This window comes from Fonsecaea pedrosoi, assembly GCF_000835455.1.
Source record: "Fonsecaea pedrosoi CBS 271.37 unplaced genomic scaffold supercont1.4, whole genome shotgun sequence".
Classification (NCBI taxonomy): domain Eukaryota; kingdom Fungi; phylum Ascomycota; class Eurotiomycetes; order Chaetothyriales; family Herpotrichiellaceae; genus Fonsecaea; species Fonsecaea pedrosoi.
In genome coordinates, this window is record NW_013550612.1 from 2,695,763 (window position 1) to 2,721,489 (window position 25,727).

Below are 25,727 nucleotides of genomic sequence, written 5' to 3' on the forward strand. Positions count from 1 at the left end.
GGGAAAGAAAGGGATAAACTTCCCAAGTTTTTGGTCTAGGGTTGGGATGGGATGTGACGGTCATGATCTAGATTCTAGATTCCATTTGTCGTTTTTTATGTACCGACTACCATGCAATGAAGTACGAACGAATGTTACGGGACACCAATATAGATTTTGCTTGAATGATGTCTGGTTGAGCGCACGCGGCTGCTACTACTTGGATTTCAGATCCTACATCAAAGTGACATGGATGATGGACGATGGGATTACATGATGGGATGGATGACAGGAAGTTTTCGGATATTGTTAGCACCGCTACGAATATGTATTGCTCAAGAGAATCTCACACCTTTTTATCTTCTTCAATATACTAGGACCAGCGAGAGTATTCAACGACGCGATGAGCTTGGTAGCCTAGCATGAAAACGCTTTTCACTGCGGCGGCGTCTCGTCCCTGATCGCCTCCACCGACGACGACAGTTCACTTCAGAGAGAATCAGAGGCCAATATCACAATCGGAGCGTGGCAAGCGATGGCCGTCTCCCGCATTCTCTGAGCGTTCCCGCAGGCCCCATATAGTAGAGTCGACTTGAAGCCGAGCGTGAGCTGTGTCGTGAGCAAGCCCAGGTCGAAGTCGGTGTGGTCGTTGATATACTGTTGCACATGCCTTACCGCTGGGCCAAAGGGCGACTGTGTGAGGCTGGCAAAGTGGGCATGTTCTTTACCCTGACCGTCGAACTTCTGCCAGTGACGCAACGTCCACATTGTCCTCGTGCGGTAAGCGCGTAATGCAGTCTTCAACGGCTCACACGCTGACGTTTCCTCGAGATCGGGGAGGGAATCATCGAACCATGCCTTGGCTGCGGTGAGGACCGCGACCGCATACTCCAGTCGAGATTCCTTCGTCACGGTCGAGACCGGTGGGAATGGTTGTAGGACATGGAACATGGTGTCGATAGAAATCAACAGGTCTGCGTCAACAAACTCGCCCTTCGCACGGACCGCACGACCGAGAGTACGGCAGTGATTGATGTGTCGATTGTATTCCTCCCAGCGTCCGGTCCAGACACAGACAACAGCAATCATCACTGCGGCCAGCACTGTGGATAACGACGGTTGTCTCTCCTTGAGGACGGCTTGTATGGCCAGATGCATGTGGACAACTGACTGCTTAGAGAGAATTGACTGCAATTCTAGGCTCCAATTCGACGCTCGAGCCTCAAGCACTAGTGCCGTTGATGCAGCAGAGAGCAGGCTATGCCTTACGACATCAAGATGCCATGCAGCTTGTGGAATATACCGCCCGAGAGTGTTTCGTATCGCATCCGCCGGACAATCGGTACCCCCTGGAGTGGTCAATCGGAGCCAGAAATCCAAGGCAGTCTGAGCTTCGGCAGTCGTATAGGGAGATGTAAACACGCCATCATACAGCGACACAATGGTTATAGGTCCTTCCAAAGCATCATTCGCGGATTGACTCCCGCGATAATGACCGGAACGTTCGCTCCAAGGTTCAAATATCCAAGGTTTCGGGTTGTCCGCATAGCCGCCACAGACTTTACCCAGTTTGATGCAACTACAAATCTAGCTGGTTAGCCAGTCAATCTAGACAGCGGGAGCGGCAGCTTGTGGTACCGTTGACACTGCGGTTTCTCCTCGCTACATCTCACATGGCGGGCTTTGCAGGTTTTGCACCCTGTCCTCGCCTTGGGGTGCCATGCTTTCCGCCGTTTCGGCAATACTGGATCAGCCATCGCACGGGAAATCCCTACTGTTATTTTGCTGGACAGACAAAGCTCGGAAAACGGAGGCCGTTTGCAGGTCGAGTTATTGAGATCCTGATCGGAGAGCCGTTCCCGGGGCCAATGACACGTTCTAGACTCTCAACCATCGCTGTGACAAGATGCACGCATGAGGGACATTTCTGGAGGCAGAAGAAAGTGGAGGAGGCATGTTTTATCTGCAAAGGGAGAAATGAGGCCTCCCACCTTGTAGGCGAGAGTGATCGGTTGGCCAATTAGTCCCGACTTCCTCGTATCTCGCCTGCTTGGGAGCTGAAGGGCTCCTTACTTGGTGACATCGGGTGGACATAGCGTGTAGGGTACAAGGCAGAGCAAGGATGAAGCTCATTCTAGGAGGGAGTCTTCCTCGAATAAAGGGAATGAGACGCACAGACCAGCATTGAAGTCAGTGACTTGGACGCAGTTACAATATGCTCCACTGTAGTGGCAATTGGCAGCACGTGACAGACCGGAGACGGTCATTAGCACCGGAACTGGGCATCACTGACATTGCGCCTAGACTGCGCTGCATCCTCAACCCGTTTGTCTATTCAAGAAACAACCCGGAAAATCTTCACCTTCCGCCCCGAGGCTTTTCGTTTGCTGACAGTAGAGACAGTGACAACTTGAAACTGTCATCGCCTTTTCCTCCCTCCCTCTTTACCCGGCGATGGCTTGAGTTGCATCGCCTGGCCGACATGCAAATCGTTGAAACACCCTCCGAATTCCAATCCTGTCGGTACAAGACAAAATGCCGCTCGATCCTTTCGAAGAGAGACATCCCAACCCCCTGCCTCGTATCGCCACTCGCAGGACCTCTGTCGGGACAACGGGCCATGAAGAAGGACAGGACTACTGTCGTATTTGCCGGGGCGAAGGCACCAGCACACAACCTCTATACTATCCGTGCAAATGCTCTGGCAGCATCAAATTCGTCCACCAAGAATGCCTGATGGAGTGGCTCTCGCATTCCCAAAAGAAATACTGCGAGTTGTGCAAGACTTCTTTTCGATTCACCAAACTCTATGACCGGTCCATGCCCGCCACCTTGCCGTTTCCACTCTTTCTGCGCCAACTGGCTCGTCATGGGGCGACCGAGTTTGCTCGCTGGTCCCGGTACTTGCTGGTGAGCATCATCTGGACCTGCTGTTTGCCTTGGTGCATTCGGCAGATATGGAGAGGCTTGTTCTGGCTTGCAGATGGGGATTGGGTGGATGAGTCCAACATACAAGCCATGTCCGACCGTTCGTCGAATACAAACGGCACGGATGCCAGCCCTGGAGCCTCACTTGCCGCCTCCCTGAACTTCACTGTTCCTGAACAACTTGAGAAGATAAAACTGGTGTTTCCTCCGATGCAGATTTCTTTGGCTGACATTGCGCGGCTGTTTTCTGGTCAAAGCGTGTTTGGCAAAATACTTCGCTTCATTCTCTCCATCTTCACCCTACGTTTGAGACAAACCGATACCCCTGGACAAGACCAGATTTCCGTCGGGGAAATTTCTCCAACAACCAGGAGGCATCCGTCACTGTTATCCGATGTTCAATTTATATCGTCATGGTCCAGTTCTCCTTTGGCTAACCATATCACGGTCGACGTGATCGAAGGCCAGCTGATCTGTGTCTTGCTGGTTGCGGCATTCATCCTCGTCTTTTTGATTCGAGAATGGGTCATCAATCAACAGCCGATCCTGAACATGCCCGACCCGGATGAAAATGCTCAGGCTGACGACGCGAGACCACATCTGCCTGCTCATCTACCGCGTGTCCCCCGTGCTGGAGATAATGTCGCAGACGAAATAGCTGCCATGGAGGATCTGGCAGCACAGTTACCTCCTGATCAGGTAGCTCCGCCTAGACCACCTCCTAACCAACACCGCGTTCCTCGTTTCGGCAATAACATCGCGGATGAGATAGCAGCCCTAGAGCGACTTGCAGCTGAAGCGCCTCGAGGGGAAACGACACCGCCAACACTATCCCCACGTCATGCTCTTACGGACGATGATGTGTCTAGTGGAACTGGACCTGAATTTGAAAGACCAATTATCAGGACTAGGTCGCAGAGCTCATCAGCTATTGCCGGCACTGCTCAGGAGCAGCCTCGTCGCTGGCGAAATCCAAGGGGGAACGATGTGGATACAAATGAACCTTGGAATCAACTATTTAGAAGACACAGCGCTGACGACACCGAAGCTAATCACTATCTTCCGTTAGTAACTCCAAGTCCTCCTCTCGTCGATGCGGACGGTGGCGAGGACTCTCCCATCCGTATGGGGCGCTACTGGTATCCTGAAGATACTTCGGAGATCTCCGAATCTGAAGGACTGCAGTACTCAGAGTATCGGCCATTCAGACAAGAAGAATTGGAACCAGCAGAGACTTCTGGCCGGAGAGTGTCGTTTGCAGAGGTGTCAGATGTGGGTGACGATGCACCGAATGGACTATCGTCCTCGAGCATTGATCAACATGAGTCTGATTCAGATGCACCCGCCATACCCACACCCGATTCGAATGATGCGGAACAACTTCTGCCGCCAGGGGCTAACGCATTTGATGGTGAAGGCCAGGAAGTCCCATTCAACATTGCAGATGATGTTCAGGCTGAGGAAGTTCCCATATCTGGTGACGAAAATCCGCCTGAGGATACCCCGTTATGGGGAAAGATATCACATTGGCTCTGGCACACGGATTTTGAGGCCGACGAACAGCCTCGTGCAGAGCCTGGCGATGCCCCACGCGAAGAGGACCAGGACGAGGAACGCATTGTGGAAGATGTCGATGCAGAAGCTCCATTTGTTCCAATCCAAAACCGAGATGCCGGACCTGCCCAAGCGCTTCCTATTGCCATCGAGGCACAACCTGCTGGACCTGCAGAAGCCAGGGAGCCTAACATGCTCTTTGGAGTCGATCTCAATGAGGCCAATCAAGACGACGCAGAAGATCTTGATGGCATCCTGGAACTTCTTGGCATGGAAGGACCGATTTTTGGCATGGTTCAGAATGTCATCTTCTCCCTGTTCCTCATCACGGTGACCTTGGCGGCTAGTGTCTGGTGTCCTTATATATGGGGCAAGATTGCACTGTTGTTTCTCTCAAGTCCTACCAGCATGTTGGTGAAGGCGCCACTATTCGTGCTATCACGAACGGCGGATATTGTGGTTGATATCATTTTCTTCGTGGTCGGCCTGACCGGCTTTCTCCTGAACCAGCCTATAAAAATCATGCAAACTATGATGTCTCTAGCCATGCCACGACTCGGCGGCATCCTCGACACCACCACATTGGAAGGCTTCAGCCTTGATCTGAGTCAGAAGAGCGGCCTGCGCTTGGAAAAAACTCTCTCCGCTGCGGTTCTTAGCCTCAAGCCCGACTTGCCGACGTTTTCGATGCAGTCACACCAAGCACTCATCTCTTTCAAGACCGGCCTACATACAGCAGTCCAGTGGATCGCTTTTACGCTCGCCCAGGGTCAAACAATGTTGACTAGGAACAGCCAGAGTTCGGATACCATGTTGACCTCTTTCTGGTATGCCTTGAGATCTATTCCTACTCAACTTGCGAAGATCCCTCAGCTCTGTGAATATGCGATGAACTATCTGCGTTCCCTGTCCACGGATCTGGGCTCGCCACCCTCTGGCAACGGAGATGGGATGAATCCTTCTTTGGCTGAATGGGGCACAGAAGACCGAATCCTCACAATTTTGCTTGGTTATGCGTTTTTCGCCATTGCTGGAATCGTCTTCCTGGAGATTGCTCATCTCATCCTTGGCTTGAAAGAAGGCGAGAGGGTCGAGGGCTATTTTGCGGACTCGCTACGACAAGCAGGTGGAGTGATGAAAGTCATTGTCATCATCGGTATCGAAATGCTGGTCTTTCCTTTGTACTGTGGACTGCTCCTGGATCTGGCGCTTCTTCCTCTGTTTGCCGATGCCACTGTTGCTAGTCGCATTGCCTTCCTGATGCGCACCCCTTTGACCGGAATATTCATTCACTGGTTCATCGGAACCTGTTATATGTTTCATTTCGCCCTCTTTGTATCAATATGCCGGAAAATTATGCGAAAAGGAGTCCTGTATTTTATTCGAGATCCTGACGATCCAACGTTTCACCCGGTGCGCGATGTTCTAGAGCGACCAGTCCCTGCACAACTGGGCAAAATTGCATTCTCGGCGTTGGTCTATGGTGGCCTGGTTATTGTGTGTCTTGGGGGCGTGGTATGGTCGATAGATTGGTTTGGCGTCGTTCTCCCGATTCAATGGTCGACTCCGGAACCCAGGCTGTCGTTCCCGGTCGACATCATCTTTTACAATTTTCTACTTCCATTTGTTTTGCGCCGGGCCGAGCCATCGAAAAAGATCTCCGCAATGTATCAGTGGTGGTTTCGGGGATGTGCCAGGTGGTTGAGATTGACCAACTTTCTTTTCGGGGAGGAACGCAAAGAAGAAACCTTCAGCCACCCGAACCGTTTTCCGTGGAACCTATTCACCAAAGATACGGCGGCAGAACCGAAACGTGACGGACGCTATGTTCGAGCACCTGCATCCGACTCTGTGCGCATCGCCAAGGGCCGACAAGTCTTTCTTGAAGTGACAGAAGACAATGAGAGGGTGGATGGTGCGCCAGAGTTATTCTTCGCCCCTCATGGCAAGAAAAACCCTCAATTCACCAAGGTCTATCTTCCTCCGAACTTCCAAGCTCGAATTACATCGTTTGTGATCCTGTTGTGGTTCTTCGCCGCCTTGACTGGTTCCGCGTTCACTGTGGGACCTCTCATTGTCGGTCGCAAACTGACTCGAGTCCTCTCGCAATCTACTCAACCACCAAATGATCTATATGCTTTCACCGTTGGTATTCACATTTTCGCAGCGGTCGGGTATGCAATCGCCTACGCCGGACCGGCTCGAACTTACCTGCAAAAGAAATTCAAATGGTCCGGAAAGCAGTTTCTCGCTTCGGTGCTGCATGTCCTTGGCCTGACATACCTTGGGATATTCACCACCCTCATTCTTCCGTTCGTCGTCTCTCTGGTGGTAGAGCTATACATTCACATTCCGATCTTTGACCTGCTCGAAGTCCTCAGTCATCAAAAGCTCAACCGCGACTCTTCACCACCCTCGTCTTCGGCCCCGACGGTTTCGGCTGGACCAGCTACCACCAAGCCTTTCCCACCAGCCACGATATTCATCCTCCAATCATGGACTATCGGCCTCGTTTTCCTACGCCTGATCTTCCGCATCCTGGCTCACGTCCTCCCACCTACTGTGCGGCCGGCCAGAGCTCTTCGCGGGATCATTCGCAACGGCATTTTCCACGCCGACATCCCTCTCGCGTCCCGCGCCTTCGTTCTCCCAGCTACGATCATCTGTATCACACTCCTTATTGCACCTCTTACTTGCATGAGGGCCATCATCGGCATCTTCCACATTTCCGATCGAGGAAGGCAAATTCGGATGTACCGTTTTGCGTATCCGCTTTTCTTGTGCTTGATGGTCAATTATGTAGGATTGCTATACATAAGGAGAAAACTTGAGAGCTGGAGGATCAAGATCAGGGACGAAGTGTACTTGATCGGTGAGAGGTTACATAATTTTCATGAACCAAAGCCAAGGTGGAGGAGTGAGGCTTTGTCAAAAGGGAAAGGCAAGGAGATAGCTTTGTGAGCGCGCTGTGTCTGTTCAAGCAGGGCGTGGCGAAGGTATGAACATGAGTCATGATTTGCTCTAGAGATAGAAGATTCAGGCATATAAATACAAACACGACCCTTGGTCAAAGAGAATGGTGTCTTTCGGTATTCTATGAGGCATGGTGGAAGGACCATGAGATACGTGCGTGAGGGTCACGTGGAAGGATTGGTACGGTGCATTGTACAGGCGACATTTTACTCGGTACAACTACGGTGGGTTACAACGTCTGTGGCTGTCCAGCGCAGGCACGCAGCCAAGCAAAAGCCGCAAAGCCACATATCCCACAATCCACCTTGCCACCCCGTCCATCCCACACCTGGACTCGGTATGACATGCACCATCCATCCACCACTGAGAGCCACCGTCGCCCGTCCCGTTGGTTGTCATCGAATTGAGCCCCCGGAGCATGTGCACAGTTGACATCATTGTCGTCTCCGATCTGGGACAGACCTTCACCAAGAATCCATTCTCATCGAAGATACAACTGTCGATCTGACAGCTTAATCTCCTGGTTATCACAAACCCCTTCTCCCTGGTCCCTTTGTTCTTGGGGGTTGGCCATCCGTGCTTCGCCTCTTACCTGGTGGTGACTGGTTGCTACCCTCCGCGTCGCAGGTTTTATGCAACTTTGGTGCTGGGTGACGCAGTTGGCTGCAAGTTGTGCCTCGCAAGCTTGACGCTTGAACTGCCCCCTGCAAGTCTAACTCGATTGCAGGCTTCACAAGGTCTCCTCACTCCAGACATCCTCCATAATTTTCGAAAGACGGCAATTGAGCTACCATTTACCTGGTCATCCCATTCACCACTCTTCCTCGGCCATCATTCTCACACCACAAAGATTCGCTCTGCAATCTTCATCTCTTTCCATAATTCCTGTCTACGTCCCTTCTTCCTAGTAGGTCGTGCAGGTCTAACGGTGGCATTTGGGGTGCTGCTATTTGCTCATCCAGCACTGGCCGAAGTACCTTCCTTCTCCAAAAGGTTGTCAGTCCAATCAGCACACTGGGTGGGAGTGAGGACCAACCCTCAAAGTTGTATCAGCTGCGATGGCAGTTGTTGAGAATGGAAGACCTATAGAGAGTGTCAAAGACAGACCCAATGGGCACGCTGTAGGACCGCCTGCACGACAACCTGGTCGCCAACGCTCTCGCCGGAGCTGGACCTCTTGGTTATTTAACACCTCGGCAAGGTATGTCTAACGATCAATCTATTTGTTAAAGGATGACTTCTGACTGCTCCGTAGGCTTGCCATATGGTACTGCCTCCTCACTATCCTCTTCAGCTGTCCCTCTTCGCGGACTGCCCTCACCGATACCTCTCCGCGAATATGTGAAACGTACCTTTCAGCGAAGGAATACATCCAACCTCATCTGCAACCATATTACGATGAATATGCAGCTCCTTACGTTGCTAAAGCTGAGCCATATGCACACCTAGTGAAAAGCCGAGTGGTGCGACCTGCGACCAAAATCGCTGTCGTCAATTATGAGAAATATGCTGCTCCGCAGATCGACGCCGCAAAGGCATACTCTCAAGCGCAATGGGAAAAGGCCGTCATGCCTCAAATTAACCTGGCACGGGGAAATGCTGCCAGGTTCTACGAGAAGAATATAGGGCCCCATGTCGACCAAGTCATCGCAAAGACTGCGCCCTACTACGCCCCAGCACGAGATCAAGTCTATCGAGTCTACCAACAGCATCTTCTTCCAGCAGTGGAATACTCCCTGCCACATATAAATAAAGCATACAGTCTCAGTCAAGATTTCGCATTGAACACTGCATATCCTCTTCTGCGACATGCATGGTCGGATCTCGTCATCTTCATGGACGGCACGTTCTGGCCCTTTGTAAAGGGTCTTTACATCGATAATGTTCGGCCTCAGCTGGTCATGATCAATGAGAGGATTGCCAAGTATCGGGAGAGTCGCCAGTTGAAAGCCGCCATGGACGAGGTAGATAACACCCGGTCAACCTACGTCGCCTCCGCCACTCCAAGCGCGACTACGGACACAATGGATGATGTGTATGCTCTGTTTGATTCCGAAGACGAAACAGAATCCTCTACTACGACTCCATCTCAAGAAGCTGAGCCGACTCCTGTTGAACGTGTGAAGCGGCCAGTTGAATATCCTATTGCTACAGAGGAGCAAATTGCTGAAGACCTTCGAACATGGCAAAAGAAATTTGCTGTTGCGGCTGACAAGGGCAGCGATGATCTACGAGAACGAGTTGAGTCCATCGTCGACAGTCTTGTCAAAAGTGACATTGACGGAGTTGGTCGAGGATTGGCGAACGCTTTGCAGAAGACCGTAGAAAACGAGTTGGAGAATGTCAAAGCGAAGATCAAGTCAACCGTTGCGTCGCTCCCTGACGATGCGAGTGCAGAGGCTGTGAAAAAGGCAGCAGAAGACATTCTCGGATCAATCAGATCCTCGGGCGCTGAGATCAAGGGACGCGCCCAAAATGTCCGAAACTGGTCTCAGGGCTTTGAACAAGGCTTGATCCAAAGACTCGAGGCTGCCTCCGCCTCTACATTGGAAGTCTTAGATGGTATCAAAGACATCGGGCTCCAAGAGGTTGGAATGCGCTGGTCATGGATGGAAGGAGTTACCTACAAACATTGGCAGAAGTTTCACGAGCTCCGAAAGACGCTCGACGAATGGAAAATTGAGGTCCAAGACGTGGCCATGAAGAGTCCAGAAGCGGAAGCAGCAATTGACACGGCTCGACAAATCCTGGAAGAATGCATGGCAATGACCGAAGACGCTGCGAAAGAACTGGTCAGACTCAAAAGTGTTGCTCAATGGAAACTGAAAGCCCGCGATTCCTCGGACGATTTCGAAACTCGAACGATGCCGGCAGAGGCGGTTTCAGCAGCGTCCAGTCTGGTCTCGGAGCTTCGAGGCGCACCCTCGGAAGCTGTGGAAGCGGCCAGCTCTGTTTTATCACAGGGAAGCGACGCTGCTACCGTAGCAGTCTCATCTGCATCCTCTGCGGCCCTAGGAACCAGTACTGGCACCGTCGAGTCCGCGACGTCGACAGCCAGCGAGTTTGCGGGTGATGCCATTTCGTCAGTCTCTTCCATGCTGGAATCTTCTATTGCGGAGCCTGTTGAATCACTCGTGTCTGATGCCAGTGCCGCCGCCGGAGAGGCGTACGAATCTGCAACCGGGACTGTTGTTGAAGACACTCCTGTGACGGTTGAATCCCTGCTCTCTGAGGCAGAGGAGACTGTTTCGGACTTCACGGAAGATGTGATAGAGTCGGCGGGCTCAGGGACATCGTCATTCGAGTCCATTGCTTCATCAACAACAAATGAACTCCCTTCAGTAAGCGCGGCTGCGGATTCAGCAGCCACAAGAGTATCGAAAGTCTTTGGAGGTGCAATGGCTTCGGAGGTGAAGGGCTCGATACCTATTCTGGATGACGTTTTTGACAACAGCGAGGAGTCGACTTTCTCCGAGAACATTCAAAGCGTGATCAACGAAGCTGGTGATCGCTATGCAGAGGTTAGCCGCGCAGTATCTGAAGCCATGTTCGGAACATCTCAAGGCAAGGTGGAGAGTATCACATCTGTCGCGAGTGAGCAGTATTCCAGCGCTCTAGCAGCGGCCTCCAACGTCTTGTACGGCACGCCTACTGGCACAGCTGAAAGCCTTGCAAGCGCCGCATCTGAACAATATGAGCAAGCCGTGGCGGCTGCGAGTTCAATCATTTTTGGAATGCCAACCCCTGTCACCGAGTCGTTGCTTCTGCAAGCCAGCTCCCTCTACAACGAGGCCGTCAGCAGAGCCGAGGATAACTACAACGCCGCAAAATCGATCGCTTCTCAGCAGATCTCTGGAACTCCGAAACCTGTTCATGAGCAAATGTTTTCCTCAATCGAGTCGGCTTATTCGGGTGCCGTGGCTGCTGCAAGCAGTAGACTTGAATCAGCCCGCAGGTCAGCATCCAGTGCACTTCCGAAGACCGACCCTCTTGAGTCCGTCTCGTCTATAGCATCGTCAATTTTGCAAGACTCTTTGGCTGCAGCTTCGGCTCAATACTCGAAGGCTAAGGTTGCTGTCGGAGCTACACCTACCCCTGCCCATGCGAGATATCTCCAAGAGGCGAGAAAGAACTACTATGCTGCCGTCGGGCTGGCGCACGAGCAGTATGATGACTTTGTTGCGGCAGCTTCGAGTGCGATCTATGGGACACCAACACCTGTATTGAGCAGCGTGTCCAGCGTGGTATCTGTTGGGATCTATGGGACACCGGTGCCTGCGTACCAGAGTCTCCTTGACGCAGCCGCATCCCAATACTCGGAAGCCTCTTCAGCAGCTGCTTCGAGTCTGGACGCATTCAAATCATCCTCGGGCACAACGGTACAGAGCATATGGGATGAAGCCGTAGCAGCTTACTCAAGTGCCGTTGATGCCGCCTCGTCCTCGCTGTCATCTGCTTCGTATGCTGCGAGCACTGCCGTTTATGGCACTCCTGCTCCGTTCTACCAGGCTGCTTTGGAGACCGCATCGTCGCAGTACGTCGTTGCTACCGCCGCCGCCTCTTCCCAATTGTCACAAATGCTCGAATCAGCCTCCTCTGTCCTTGGTAAAGAGGAGACTTCTCCAGCACAGAGCGTCCTTGACTCTATTTCGTCACAATATGACGCCGCCATTTCTGCCGCCTCGTCCTCTCTCTCCGCAGCAAGCTATGCGGCGAGCACGGCCATTTACGGCACTCCTGTCCCTTACTATCAGAGTGCTTTGAATGCAGCATCGTCACAATATGCGGTGGCTTCCTCGGCGGCTGCTTCTCAGATGTCCGCATTGTTGGACTCGGCATCATCGGCAATGGGCAAAAAGGAGACGGGCCCAGCACAGAGTGTACTCGATTCTATCTCTTCACAGTATGATGCTGCAATCGCTGCCGCTTCTTCATCTCTCTCTGCAGCAAGCTACGCCGCTAGCACAGCCGTATACGGTGCTCCAACTGGTTCCGTCGAATCGATCTCTAGCGTGGCATCTGAAAACTGGCAAGCCCTGGTCGCGAAGGCGAGCGAACAGATTTACGGAACTCCCAGGCCCTTCTATGAAAATTTCGCCACCCAAGCTGGAGAATATTCAGCCCAGGTCACGGACTTTGCGAACGATCAATACGTCGTCATCCAATCGTACGTCTCGGAGTTGATAGTGGGCAAAGAACCTGATTTCACTGAGTCGGTCATGAGTCGTCTCAGCTCCGCCTACTACACAGGGTACAGTTCGGCGTCTAGTTTGGCAGGCGAGGCGTACAGCTCAGCCTCATCCATGGCATCCTCTGTTTCCTCTGTTGCCTCTTCCTACTTCACCCCTCCTCCAGAAGTCTCGTCTATTTTGGATTCAGTAACAGAACAACTGAACGCCGCAGTCGACGCAGCAAGTGCACAGGTGTATGGCACACCAAAAGGAAGACTCGAACAAGCAACCTCGGTTGTGGCTGATAGTTACTCATCAGCCAGCGTGGCAGTTAGTGAAGCCATCTATGGTACTCCCGTTGGTTACGCGGAGGCTGCGTCTTCCTCGTTTGCGGAATTGGCAAAGAGTGCGCAGGATGCCGTGAGCGTTGCTATTTATGGGACGCCTACAGGGACAGTTGAATCATTGACCAGTGCGGCAGCCGATACATACGCATCTGCGTCGTCCATAGTGTCGGAGAATGCGGCAGCAGCGGTTTCCGCAGTCAGCGACAATGTCGAGAGTCTCACTGCCAAGGTCTCGCAGGCTATTTATGGTCCTGAGCAGAGTTATATGGAAAGTATCAACTCACAGATCTTTGAAGCTGTCGAGAGTGCGAATAGCAGGATTGCTGCTCTAGCAAGAGAAGCAGCTGAGAGCGCGACGGACGCAGCGAGTGCAGTGAGCGAAAGCGTGGAAAGCATAGCCAGCGTGGTGAGTGAGTCGGCGAGCAGCGCGACCAAGTATGTGAAGGACGAGTTGTGAATGAGCAGGCGACTAGGTGGAAGAATCTAGAAAGAGGCAGGGGCAAGTCTGGGGGAGTGTGTGACAAGCGCTGGAGGAGAAGAATGGACGAATACGACATGATGAATCGATGTGAAGAACGAGACCAAGTCGCCTCCCTCGACCTGAACCAAAAGTATTTGCACAGTTGACGAGTCCGAAGTTTGAGGTCAACAAGCTCGAAGGAAGCTGGAGTTGGAGCTGTTGTCAGGCTACCGGGGGGAGTCGGAGAATGTGTGACTGTATATCGACGGTGGTAATATCTCTCTCTCTTCGTGGCCTGTCTTGTCTGCCTGTGTCAATCAAGTCTTTGCTAGTATTGGAATCCGTCTGGATGGGTTGTTATCGGCGTTTTCTATCCGTGCCAATGATACCACCTTTCTGTCTGTCTGTCTGTCTGTCTGTCTTCATGCTATGTTTGTATATCTGTATGTATGTATGTATGGATGGATGTTTGTATCTATGCCGTTGTTATCGTCTGTCTACTCACAGTATACCTCGTACAGTACACATGTACTCAAGATGACTTTTGGTGGGGGGGGTTTTAGCTATACTAAACATAATACAAGCCTACCTACCTACCTACCACCTGTTGATTGGAATAGAAACCGACCCCCGGAGTACCCGATTGATTAGACGTATATTCACTGCAAGAAAGTGTACATACACACATACATAGGGCAGAGAGGTATGGATAAGATAGAGAGATAGATCGACAGATAGATAATGTGTAAGATAGGATACATAGACAAGGTACGCGAGCGTTCGTTCCGTCTTGTCAGTTCTGTTCAGGGGACCTTTGTAAAACTCGACCTCGTAGACTACAGACACAGACACAAACTTGTAGACTGCAAAGTGTAAACTGTGTATGTATGCCTTTTAGCATTGTGCTTATGTGCATGTTGTCGCCGTGGCTGACCAATGCGTGCATAATGAATGCTATTGCCATACCACGAGCACTACCATACCCATGCATGTCCCATGCCAATGCCAATGCCAATGCCAATTCCAATTCCAATTCCATACCATGCATGCTATGCTATGCTATGCCATGTTATGCCTTGCTATGCCTTGCTCCTCCCATCCTCACGTTCATTGCCCACCCCCGGTAAAATGCAAAAAAAAAGTACAAAGACACTGCTGGGGCTTCCAGTCCTGCCGGGTAAAAAGTCATGCTCGCAAATCCACAACTCCGCTTCCATAAAACATCCTTAGACGTTGTTTTCAACACAGGCCCGTAAACCCGCCGCCAGTGCCTGTGCCTGTGCCTGTGCAGAAAGCACAATCACATTCTCAAGTGATTAGGCGCCTCCCGTTCCAACACAGAAAAGACCAGAAAAGGGCATCAAGAGGATTGTTTTGCTGTGAGTCAAACAATCCGAAATCAAGAACCTCAGAGCCTGACTCCAAAGCGTCTCTTCCAGCAGCGCGTCAGGTGCTTCTGCTGCCAAACGGAGATATCCCTTCCCATTCTTTTCTTCGTTTCTTCTGTAACCACATGTGTCGCGGCATCCTCAAAACTCCACGGTTCGGGTTCATCGAATGAACCAACCCATGAACCGTCTAGTAAACATTAAAATGCTAAACTCAATAAGTACCCAGCGCTCACCGTGGCAATAAGGACGGAATTTCTGGACGTTTGGAAGGAACCCATAACACATTACCGAATCTGACGACGGCAGGTCTCATCAGCCAGATGATACCTCCCCTCGGGTCCATTAAGGAGGTAGGCAGACCACTTTGGGGACGAGAAGGAAGCATCGAGATCATCATCATTCCATATCTTCATCCTCGTCATAATCCTCATCGTCATCGTCCAAACTCTCCATGGCGTCTTTGATGTATTGAGCAGCCTAATTCCAAGTTAGTCACCTTCGAATCATGCGAACCTTGTGAAGCATACCTTTGGATCCAAGTTCAACGCCATGGTGAAGGCCCGCACAGCATTTCCTTTGTCTCTCAAGGTCTTGTAAAGGCGCCCCATCAAAAACCACACATTTGCCTCGTCCGGGACCACATCCCTCAATATCATCAATTCGGCAAGGGCTTCCCGCGGACGCCCTAAGCTCATCAAACATCGTGCTTTCTTGAATCGACTTAGGGCCGATTGAGGCGCGAGGCTGCATGCGCGACTGTACATGAGTAGCGCATCATCTGGATGTTTCTGTTTTTCCAGGACCAGGCCAATGCAACATATCAACACTGCGTTGGTAGGATTGATCTTCGCTGCCGTCCGATAATGCTGCTCTGCAATATTCCACTTGCCCATTTTCTCGTACACTTTCCCTAGCCCGTACCATGCATTGTAATGTCTCCCATCTGCAGCGATCGCGGCTCGATAGGCTTCAAGGGCTTTTTCAAATTCCTCATTGGCAATGTATTCATGCCCTTGGAGCGTGAATCCGTACGCGAACTGCGGATCCAGTTGAGTGGAGCGCTTGAAGCATTTCAATGCTTGTTCGTGTTCCCGCTGGAGAGAGAAGGAATTCCCGATGGCGCACCACGCTTGAGGCGATGACCGATCAATCTCGATAAGCTCGTGTGCCAGGTAGGCAAGTTCAATCTCTGATTTCAAGTGCCAGAGGACTGTCGAGTAGACTTCCATGTCTTCGAGCCGAGTAGGCGCAAGTTGACGGACGCGGATGAAGAATTTCTCAGCCTCGGCGTACGACGCTTGTTCGTAATAGGCCTTGGCGATTTGACTCAGGATGAAAGGTGTCTCGCGTTGTGACGAAGGAAGAGCATTGTACATCTGGATGGCGGTTTGGCAGTCATAGTTAGCCAGGCAGAGTTGCGCCGAAGCGATCCTCCCACATAGATCCAGAAGAGTTTGGAGAGCTTCTAATTCTCGGTCCGCAGTGGATGGTGCTCGTGTTTTGTGGTTTGGCAGAGGTGGTACCGGAGGTGCGTTTCCATGAGCGTTTTTCTGTTCTTTCGAGTCCACGTCCATTTGGTCTGCCGACCCGGTCCTGGTCCTATTTCCGCTCACAACTCTCCCTACCGTTGACGCATTGGCAGTTCTGCCCTTCGCAGCTGGTGCTTTGGCTTTCTTGATATCTCGTCCTTCTCGGAGGCCGAGTGTGTTTGCCAGGGACGAAATCTTACTCCCAGCTGTACTAGTCGCGCTAGGTGGTCTCGTTGTGTTCAATAGCCGGTTACTTCTTCTCGTTCCCTCGGTGATACTTGAAGGAGCAGCATGAGACGATGTTGGTGCAGGCTGACCTGAAACTGTTCTCTTAGAAGGTGCTGCTAGCAGTGGCTGCGGAGGATCTTGCAAGACAGTGGTTGAATCATCCGATGCACCCTTTGCCTTAGTCCTCATCCTAGTAGATCCTGATTTCCACCTAGGGGGAGGATCTGCGGATGTTTCGGTCAAGGTCTTAGCTTTTCTGATGGGTGCTGGTGGTGCTTCGTGATAATGGTTGTTAGCTTGGGCCCCCTGAACAACACCCTCGTCCCCGTCTGCCTCTGTTGACGGAGTGGCAAGACCCTCCTCATCCAAAATTGTGCTGACCGTGTTAACGCTCATCTTGCTACCATTAAGCTTTTCCCATAACACTGAGTTTGCCGGGTGCTGCTGCGTGCTTGACTTTTGCGTCGTCGAAACGAATGGATCTGATGGTGCTTGCGAAATCGTGCCCGGTACCCTCTCCGCCGGCGCATTTTCAACTCTTGCGCTCTGCTGCTGGGCTGAATGCGTCGCTGCTACCATCTCATTGTTCAGCTTATAGATGTTGGGTACACTGATCTTCGCTCCAGCATCACATAATCCCGTAAATGCATCCCACATGAATGGGTTCAATTTCAGGGACGCCGCCCAGCACTCCACAGCCATATCCACGTTTTTGTGCGCCTTCCAGAGCTTCCCTTTGAGACATAGCACGGCAGAGGCATCAGGAAGATGTTGGCGTCTTGACTCATTGTGTTGGCCCCACGTGTTTCTGTTTTGCCAATGGTGCTTGCACTTCTCCAACGCATTGAGCCCTTCCACGATCCGACCGAGCTCTAGAGAACACTGGGCAAAAATGTAGCCACATCCTAGGTGGATACCTTTAACAGCTGCGGCGCGTGAAGCATCCCACGCAGCCTTTAAAAAGCCTGATTGGAATTGACAGTATGCAAGCAAGTAAGCAGCTTCGGGGGAGCGAGGTTCATAGGCAACGAGACGAGAAGCGAGGAAGAGGGCGTTTCTGAGCAGGTTGTTGTCGAGGTGGTAATAGATCAGTTGGCGGAGCTGGGCGGCGGCAATGTGTGGTTGTGTAGGCGCCATGACAAGATCAGGCGACGAGCCAGTCGAGCGAGAGGAAGAAGCTGAAAGATATGTCGCGAGAGTGCTCAGGTCCACGGAGTAGGAAGGGGACGCGATCGAGAGGTCATGGGTTCCTCCCTCCCAGAGGCTGCTCTGTCCAAAACAACTGCGCCACCGCCGTCAAGGTGCAGGATGAGATGGATTAATGCATGGAAGGCGTCGTCTGGTCAGTAAAGGAACGCAAAGCCAACAGAAGAATGTATAAGGAAGGAGAAGTGAAGGTGGTGTTGTGGATGAGTATCAATAGAATAGAATGCGGCAGGTTACTTGTGAGTTTGGGCTGGTGTTGTTGTTCTGTTTGCAGCGCAGACACTGCGGTGCCTTAATAATTATTAGTGAATGCTCTCGAGGGCCAGCCAGACAGCCCTGCAGTGCCCTGGGAGGCCCGGCAAAACTGTGGCTGGAACGTGCTCCACGTCTACCGTAGCCGCCGTACCGCGGGGAAGTTCACAACTGCTTCAAATTGTCAATCAATAATAGAGGATTACAAGGAGATTGTTGTGATTGTCCTGATTTTGTTTCTTTCTTGGAGTCTACTACGGCACAAACACCTACTGCAGGCTAGTAGGGGATCTATATTCTGCACCAGTTCAACTCCTTTCGGTTCATGTCGAGCACATCTCTGCAGGCGCGCAAATTCTCTCCCCACCACCTACCACCTAACTGATCACTTACTTCGCAGTCATGGCTCAGGTGAGTGACAATTCCCCGTCCCTGTCACCGTATTCGTGTCGCTGACTAGGACTTTCAAAAAAGAAAGCTGCCAAATCGCTCGCCACTCGCAACACAGGCCGTCTGCGGCAAACACACCTTATAACCCTCTCGATCCACATTGTGTTTCTCTTTCTCAAGTTCACCCTCCGCCGCTCTCTGTCCCTGTGGCCCTATCTCTTGCTCAGCGCTCCTGCCATACTTCTCGAAGTATATCTAGACATCCTTGCCCGTCCGACATATCATCCTAATGGCGACTTGAAGAAGGCTGGGGAGGATCTAGACGCAAAAGGCCTGACGGAGTTCATGTGGGACATTCTGTACTGGACCTGGATCAACCTCATTACAGTCGTGATCTTTGGGAATCGTGCATGGTGGCTCTATTTGGTCGTTCCTGCATATGCTGTATATTGCATTGTCGGGGCTGCGAAGGGCGTCAAGGGAATGATGGGAGGACTGGCTGGAGGCGGCGCAGAGGGCGACGACGTGGCACAAAGTAAGAGACAGACAAAGATGGAGAAAAGAGGAGGACAAAAAGTCAAGTATAGATAGACAAGAAAAGCAATGTTTTCAGTCTTGGTACACCATCGGTCAAACCTGTGGATATTGTTATGTTGCACTCCTACCGCTCAATGTACGCCGTCCTCCATCCGCCAATTTTCTGCCTTTACATGGTCCTCTGAAGATCCCTTCCTATACGTATTCCTTGAACCAAGAAGCCTTCCCACATTGGTCTACACGAGTAGACATCTCATCTCTCATCACTCACCTTGTCGAACCACCTGGACAACCCCACCGTTCCATACAGCTCCTTCCACTTCTCTCCCAACTCGTCATCTTCCTCCACATACTCTCCCACAAATTCTGCTGTCTCATTCGCTTTCTTCCCAACACTTTCCTTGACTTTCTCAGCCGCCTCCTCGATCTTTTCGGATGCCCGGGCCATTGCCAGATTGTAGTATTCGACACTGACTTTGGCTTTCTCTGCCAGGCGTTTCGCGCTTGCGTCACGGCGCTTCTTGTAGCGTCCAAGAATAACCGACACAAGGTAGTAAGCTCTGACGAGGAAGCGTTGAATGATTTGCTTCACCAGCATGGTGATTCCGTGGGAGAAGAATGCCCTCAACACTTCGATATGTAACCCCTCGTACAGGGCGGCGACACCTTCAGTCTGCGCGATTGTGAGGACAGTACTGAAGATTGTAGCTCGTGCGGCTTTCCTAGTTCTTTCATGTTTGAAGTCTTCGCTGATAACTTTGTTTTCGTCCTGATCCTCCTTATGCGAGGAGGCGCCACCAGCCTGGAGGCGTGACTTTGCAAGGCTGAATGGGTATGTGATTGAAGACGCACAAGCTTTGCTGATCGCAGATAAGAGGAACGTGAGGCTAGGTGGTGGGTGTTGCCTGGATTCTCTGCGGAGGAGAAGCTTTTTGAGCGTTTCAAATAGAAAGAACGTTATTGTCGGATTGAGCGTGAGAACCAGACTCGCCGAATAACCGGACCAAAATCCCAAAGGACCTTTCTCCGACAGGATGTCCTGGGCAATTTGTCGGGTGGTGGGAGTCGTCGGCGGCGTCGTCCCATTTGACTCCTGCTGTCCTTCCTCCGAAGCTCTCAGCAGAGCGGCGGCCTGTTTCCTTGTGACTATGTTGGCAATCGGGGCTGTTGCCAACTTCGTTAAACTCCCAGCAACGAATCCAACACCCAACTCTTCCAGCGCAGGCAGACTGACTTTCTTGCCGCCATTCAACCTGGTATGCTTGGCGATCCGGCGATCCCTTAAAAAGGAATATATCAAAAAGAACAGAAAAGAATCCGCAATCGTCTTGCCCGTGTCTTGTAGCAGCCCCGTATATAATCCTGCGACTCCACCCTCGTTGTGGTAGATCTTCTGTAGGCCATCAAAGAATCCTTTATACTCTTCCTCGCCAGGACGTGACTGGTCTTTGCGAAGTTGGCGCTGGATCTGGAGGCGTGTTATTATGAGGTCAATTGGATAGAGCGCCGCATTTGAGATTGAGGCGCCAAAGGAGCCCGACAGGGCGTGGCCCAGGGCTTCCAGAGCATGAGATCGCGGCGGTCGCATTGACGAGCGTGTCGCATCTGCTTCTTGGACCAAATGGAAGAGTTCAAAGGCATCCTGCAGCAAGAATCACACGGAGGTTAGCCTTTTCTTCGCATATATTGAGTGAGAGGAGGTGCGAGAAAGTCAAGTCGGGCCAACCGAGGAGAGGAGGATAGAGCAGCAAACATACGAGTTGACTGTTGTACACAAAGTTCGCCATGGTCACGACATCAAACTCATTTGTAGCATAGTGCTGAAGAGAGGTATCAAGTTGACGAGTGGTGACGAAGAAGGAGAGAAACACTAGGAATTTGGAAGATGGAAGATGGAATATTACGATCGTCCCTCGGTGAGCGATTCGATTGAGCAATGATGTTATGTTGGCTCTTTACCCCACACTTGGTGCTCGGCCTTGTCAGTCCTTCTCGGCCTAGGATCACCTCCTTATCACGTGCGAGGCTGCACCGTCTGATACTCCTCGTCCTAGTACTGATGCACGAAGAGAAGGTCGAAGTAACTTGGAAAATTTGTACATTGGAAGCTCACGAGAATGCCCTCAGGTATCCTTCGCTTCCTGAGGGTATCTTATTGAACGAATATCACACCTGACGATTCCCCAAGCCACCAAAATATTGCGCCTTTGTTCTCAATGCGTGCGCACAATGGCTTTTCGCCACCCAATCGCATTGGATCCTTAGTTCTGTCACTTCTTAACGCCGTCATCCTTCATCACGTCATCATCAGCCGCGGCCTCCAGGTGGGTGCAAGGTGTTCAGCCGAGGCCTCTCTAAGCCCTCATACTCGTCCGACGTCTTAAACCATTTTCTGCCGCTTGAAGTTCTCTAGCGAACCTCTCGTCTGCATTCACGTCACTCTCTCCGCCCGTACTCCCTCTACTAACAGGTCGAGCAGGGGCATCCAGGGATGGACTGCGTTTGCTGGTCATGATGCCTGCCATTTGGTGCGTGTTCCCCGAGGTGTTGCTCGATGAGCGTTCGGTCTTGATACTCGTCACCACCGTATGCACGCTCGCAGCGCTTGATGCTCGTCGATCGTTCCTTTGAGGCTTGGGATATGGCTTGCTGGGAGATTTTTTGTCTTCGGGAGTGTATCTTTCTACTTGTTTGGGTTGCCGAGACGACTGTCTTGATCCAGGCGTCCAAGTAAAAGGACCGGAAAGTTCGCCGCTCGCGGCTGTGCCGTTTTGCCCTGCATTCGGAGTGGAAAGATTGTTGTCTTGTTGCAAGGCGCTTGGATTCACTGATCCTGCAACTTGATCATGCTCACTTTTAATGGGTACCGCTTCGTCCTCCGTAGTCCCTAAGGCGGGGTCGATTGGAAGTAATATCGAGTCGTCCCCGTTCGCGGCAGATACGTTTTCCCTGACACGTTCGCCATCACCAGCAGGGCTCCTGTTGTTCGCCGGTCGGGGTGTATGAAAAGTTTCTTCATCAACCTCGTTGGCTAAGTCCGAGGCGTCGCCATTGGTGAGGGCGGGATCAATTAAATCCTCAAAATTGTCAATTTCTGGCTCTATTTGCTTCGACTCCTCGCTGGCAGTGGTGGCACGTTTCGCACTCGCCGATCCACGAGGCTTGGAGGGCTCTGCAACTTTCGCTGGATCGATGCGGCCATACTGATCGTGTACACAACGACGCTGGACTTTGTGAGTAAAAGACAAGTTTCCATATCGGGATCGCTTACCTTGCTCTTCCTGCAGTCCTCACAGGCTTTGCTCCGGCTTTTCTTCGACGATGATTGAGGATCAGGCTGCGTAACTTCCGAACCAACACCGTCTGATATGCGTGCTTCGGGAGAGACAGTGTCTCCCATGGCACCATTTGTGAACGCTGCCGCCCCCGTTACGGAGTGATTATCAGCACTCGAGAAACTCCTTGGCCGAATCTCTGGCGTTCGACGAGGTGTTTCGCCACCTGACTTGTGTCGGCATTTTATGCGGCGTTTCCGGCAAGGTTCACAGGCGACTCTCAATCCGTTTCCTCTGGATCCATTTTTGGCCGGAGGCGTCTGAGCAAGTGGTCGAGGTTGGGCTTGTGCCGCCTCCGCCAGAGCCTGAGCCTGAGCTTGAGCCTGCGCAACTCTCCGAGACGAAATTCGTTCCCCAGGCACCCGGAATGGCTCGGCCTTTTTGGATTTCTCTCCTCCCTCTAGCTCTGCTATGCTATCCGAGTGAACCCAGTCTGGTGCGGTGGTGTTGCCAATCTTCCATGCACACCAAATTGCGAATATTTTGATCATCATGAGCGGATCCCCATACCCCTTAGGTATGGATGCCTTGACCGCGTCGATCTGTTTTTTGGTGATATCTGGCACTGGCAAACCTGCATCTATCCGGGCTGTCCGATAAAGGAAGTCTCTTAATGACGGCCAACCATTCGCCTCAGACTTCGGGTAATATCTTGAATTGTAAGCCGGATCACCAGGCTCTGCTGTATTCTCAAACTCTCCGACTTCATGCCAGATTGGGTTCGCTCGGAGGAAGACATAGTCGGGGTCGTCGTAGAAGTCATCCAACACCTCTTCCGGTACAGGATCATCGTCAAGATATTTGATCAATGCGTACCACATGACCTTCTGGAAATAAGGGTAACGGAATTTGGGAGCCACTTTAGTCGCCTTCTCGATGCTCACGACTTTGAGCTGCATCTCGTAATCCAGACGAGTCAAATAGTTGCCACCAATTACCAAGCTGTCTTCCGGAGTCCAAACAGAATGGATCCAGCCCGCAGGGATAAACGCTGTGTCTCCCTCGTGGAGGTCAACTCTTGTACAGTTGCCACCGCAAAGGTCTCCCAGCCAAGTCTCATTTTGCGAGCCCGAGTTGCACCATTCTTCGTACTTCTTCAGGTATCTGTCTTCAGGAGGGATGAAGAAGAACGTCTTCGTCCCTCGCAGGATATGGTAGTACACAGAAGAGCCTCCGAAATCGATATGGAAGTCCGTGTAGCTGTCAGCAACAGACATTAGGCAATAAAACGATACTGGTCTTTTCTTCAACCGGGTATCAGCGTCAGCCGCCCAAACTTGGTCGTCCAGATCAAGATCTCGAACTACTTTGGGACGCCGGATAAGTCTCCCAAGTGGACTGTGTGAGACTTCAAGACTGATAACATTCCGGATAGGCTTTTCCCCTTCCAATTCGTAGTAGTCTGCCCACTGTTGGAGTGTGAAATATCCCTTGGTCTCCTGAGACTTTACATCGATCACGGGCACGGGCTCTTCGGGACCATAGAGCTCGGCCACTTTTCGGACTGTCAAATCGCGTGGGATCACCATATCCAGCAAATCCTGGTCGCAATCAATGACCTCTTCTTCCTGGAGGTCCGATGCGGACGTTTTGTCGGGACCCACTTCCGCACCGGAGCTGTCGATGAGGGTGAAAGCCGCAGCGTCTTGGGTAGGAAGTGCTGAATCGCGTTGGACGGATACGGGCCTTACACCAAACCGAGGATTCCATTCAGCTGGAACCACAAAGGGACGTTTGGGACCCTCAAAGCTTTCCATGAACTCCATTGTAAGCAATTCTGGCCTGATTCGGGCAAAGTCATCGGGTAGAACGTTTATCTTGCCCTCTTTAATCGGTTGGATGTAGTGGTGGGTCGAGGTTTCGACAGACGACTTCACCACACCCTGATTGAGGCCAGCATAGTCAATGGCAGTCCTGGGACGGGATGACTTCCGGACGTAGGTAGTCTGCCCATGTATAGGTTCACAGTCTTTACAAACATACTTGTCCACACTTCTTGCATCTGCCTTTGTCTTGAAACCGGCGCATTCGGCATGGAACCAACGTTTGCAAGCGTCACAACTGATCCAGAACGTAGACGTGTCTTCGTCATCCACGGAGTCTAATTGTAGACGCTGACATGCCGCGCAAACCTCGGCTTGCTGCTCCGGCTTTATGCGACGCTGCTTCTTGGGTATCGGCTCTGCTTCAACAACTGCAGAATCCAGTGGTTCTTCAGATACAGGTGGCAGAGCATCAACAGCGGTTTGAGGTCCTCTGAGCCCTCGTGCTCGAGCATCCAGAGGGTTTCCCTCATACGCGGTTTCCTTGTGGATAGACTCGGAACCCCCTGCTGTTGAGACATCCCTCGCATTGGGCAGATCTTCGGTCAGGTATCGTTCTCTGGGCCGGCTCTTGATGCTCTGTCGTAAATGCACGACCGGACGTTCCTGTTGCTGCGGGTTCTGTAGCTTCGAAGGGGACCGGGGAGAGCTCGGGGATGTCGATGGTGGATACTCCGGCATCGTGTCAAGCTTGGGGGTATTTGCATGATTTTTGAAATTGACCTCATTCTTCAGTTCAAGCAATAGAAGTGCATCTTCGTGGTCAACATCGGGTATACTGCTATATCCACCGCTTGTTTTTGGTCTTTCTGCACGCGGCGACCACTCGAGGGTCGGCAATCGTTCGGACTTGATGCGTTTCGCAGGCGGACCATTTGAGGGACCTTCATGACTGTAGCGCCGAGTATAGGAAGTCAAAGGGCGGTTGGTATTGTTGATGCTTCCCTTGGAAAGAGAAAGAGTGGCTGCGCTAGCCAAAACGGGGCTTGTTGCAATTGCGGCAGTCGCAAGGTCATCGATTGTAGAGCCGGAACGCGTATGTCCCTTTCCATGAAGGCGCCGATTGTCTTGTAAGAAGCCGGAGGTAGGATTGGAGTTTCTCGTCGCCCAGTCCAGTGACCCAACTCTGGAGCGCCCATAAACCGTGTTCGCGCCACCTTTTATCCTTGCTGCAATATGAGCGGCACCGTCCTGGTCGTAATATAGGTGATCTGGTTGTAGCGCGGAGTCATTATCCTCGGACGATCCAATGTCGGACAGTCCAAGTCCTCTTAATGAGTAACCGTGTTGAGGTGAATATCGCAGAGGGAGCGATGAGCCTTCGAGGGTAGGGGTTTCGCTTGCGGGATCAGGGGAAAGGCGCTCGATGACTTCGGCGGATGGACGGACAGGGCTTGCACCCCGGTGCCCTGCCAGATGGTGGTTCCGGCGCCAGACGGTTGAGGTAGGCATGATTACCGTCGAGGACGAGGTTTAAGGTCGCAGTCGCAGTCGAAGTCGAACTGGTTGCGGAGGTGGGGTTGGCGAGTCGAGAGGCAACTGAGCTGTGTGCGGGAGGATGGCAGGAGGATTGGCTACATTGGTGAACAAGCTGATCTGACCTCCGACAGGAGGCCGCACGCAG

General features: G+C 51.9%; 7 protein-coding genes across 7 annotated transcripts; 3 read left to right on the forward strand and 4 right to left on the reverse strand.

Annotated features, from left to right (window-relative positions):
• Positions 1–468: 468 nt before the first annotated feature.
• Z517_06774 (uncharacterized protein) lies at positions 469–1,736 on the reverse strand (the record flags this gene model as incomplete). The annotated part of the gene is made up of 2 exons (XM_013428513.1): positions 469–1,558; positions 1,618–1,736. 2 exons carry the CDS (start codon positions 1,734–1,736, stop codon positions 469–471), a joined length of 1,209 nt encoding a protein of 402 aa, XP_013283967.1.
• A 778-nt stretch (positions 1,737–2,514) lies between these two features.
• Z517_06775 (uncharacterized protein) lies at positions 2,515–7,422 on the forward strand (the record flags this gene model as incomplete). Its single annotated transcript, XM_013428514.1, has 1 exon — positions 2,515–7,422. One exon carries the CDS (start codon positions 2,515–2,517, stop codon positions 7,420–7,422), a length of 4,908 nt encoding a protein of 1,635 aa, XP_013283968.1.
• A 1,070-nt stretch (positions 7,423–8,492) lies between these two features.
• Positions 8,493–13,409, forward strand: Z517_06776 (uncharacterized protein; the record flags this gene model as incomplete). Its single annotated transcript, XM_013428515.1, has 2 exons — positions 8,493–8,635; positions 8,690–13,409. The coding sequence occupies 2 exons, from the start codon at positions 8,493–8,495 to the stop codon at positions 13,407–13,409; spliced, it is 4,863 nt and encodes a 1,620-aa protein (XP_013283969.1).
• Positions 13,410–15,199: 1,790 nt separating this feature from the next.
• Positions 15,200–17,697, reverse strand: Z517_06777 (uncharacterized protein; the record flags this gene model as incomplete). Its single annotated transcript, XM_013428516.1, has 2 exons — positions 15,200–15,280; positions 15,331–17,697. The coding sequence occupies 2 exons, from the start codon at positions 17,695–17,697 to the stop codon at positions 15,200–15,202; spliced, it is 2,448 nt and encodes an 815-aa protein (XP_013283970.1).
• Positions 17,698–18,420: 723 nt separating this feature from the next.
• On the forward strand, positions 18,421–18,999 carry Z517_06778 (uncharacterized protein; the record flags this gene model as incomplete). Its single annotated transcript, XM_013428517.1, has 2 exons — positions 18,421–18,429; positions 18,493–18,999. 2 exons carry the CDS (start codon positions 18,421–18,423, stop codon positions 18,997–18,999), a joined length of 516 nt encoding a protein of 171 aa, XP_013283971.1.
• Positions 19,000–19,198: 199 nt separating this feature from the next.
• On the reverse strand, positions 19,199–20,732 carry Z517_06779 (uncharacterized protein; the record flags this gene model as incomplete). The annotated part of the gene is made up of 2 exons (XM_013428518.1): positions 19,199–20,587; positions 20,703–20,732. The coding sequence occupies 2 exons, from the start codon at positions 20,730–20,732 to the stop codon at positions 19,199–19,201; spliced, it is 1,419 nt and encodes a 472-aa protein (XP_013283972.1).
• Positions 20,733–21,299: 567 nt separating this feature from the next.
• On the reverse strand, positions 21,300–25,555 carry Z517_06780 (uncharacterized protein; the record flags this gene model as incomplete). The annotated part of the gene is made up of 2 exons (XM_013428519.1): positions 21,300–22,169; positions 22,217–25,555. 2 exons carry the CDS (start codon positions 25,553–25,555, stop codon positions 21,300–21,302), a joined length of 4,209 nt encoding a protein of 1,402 aa, XP_013283973.1.
• Positions 25,556–25,727: the final 172 nt, after the last annotated feature.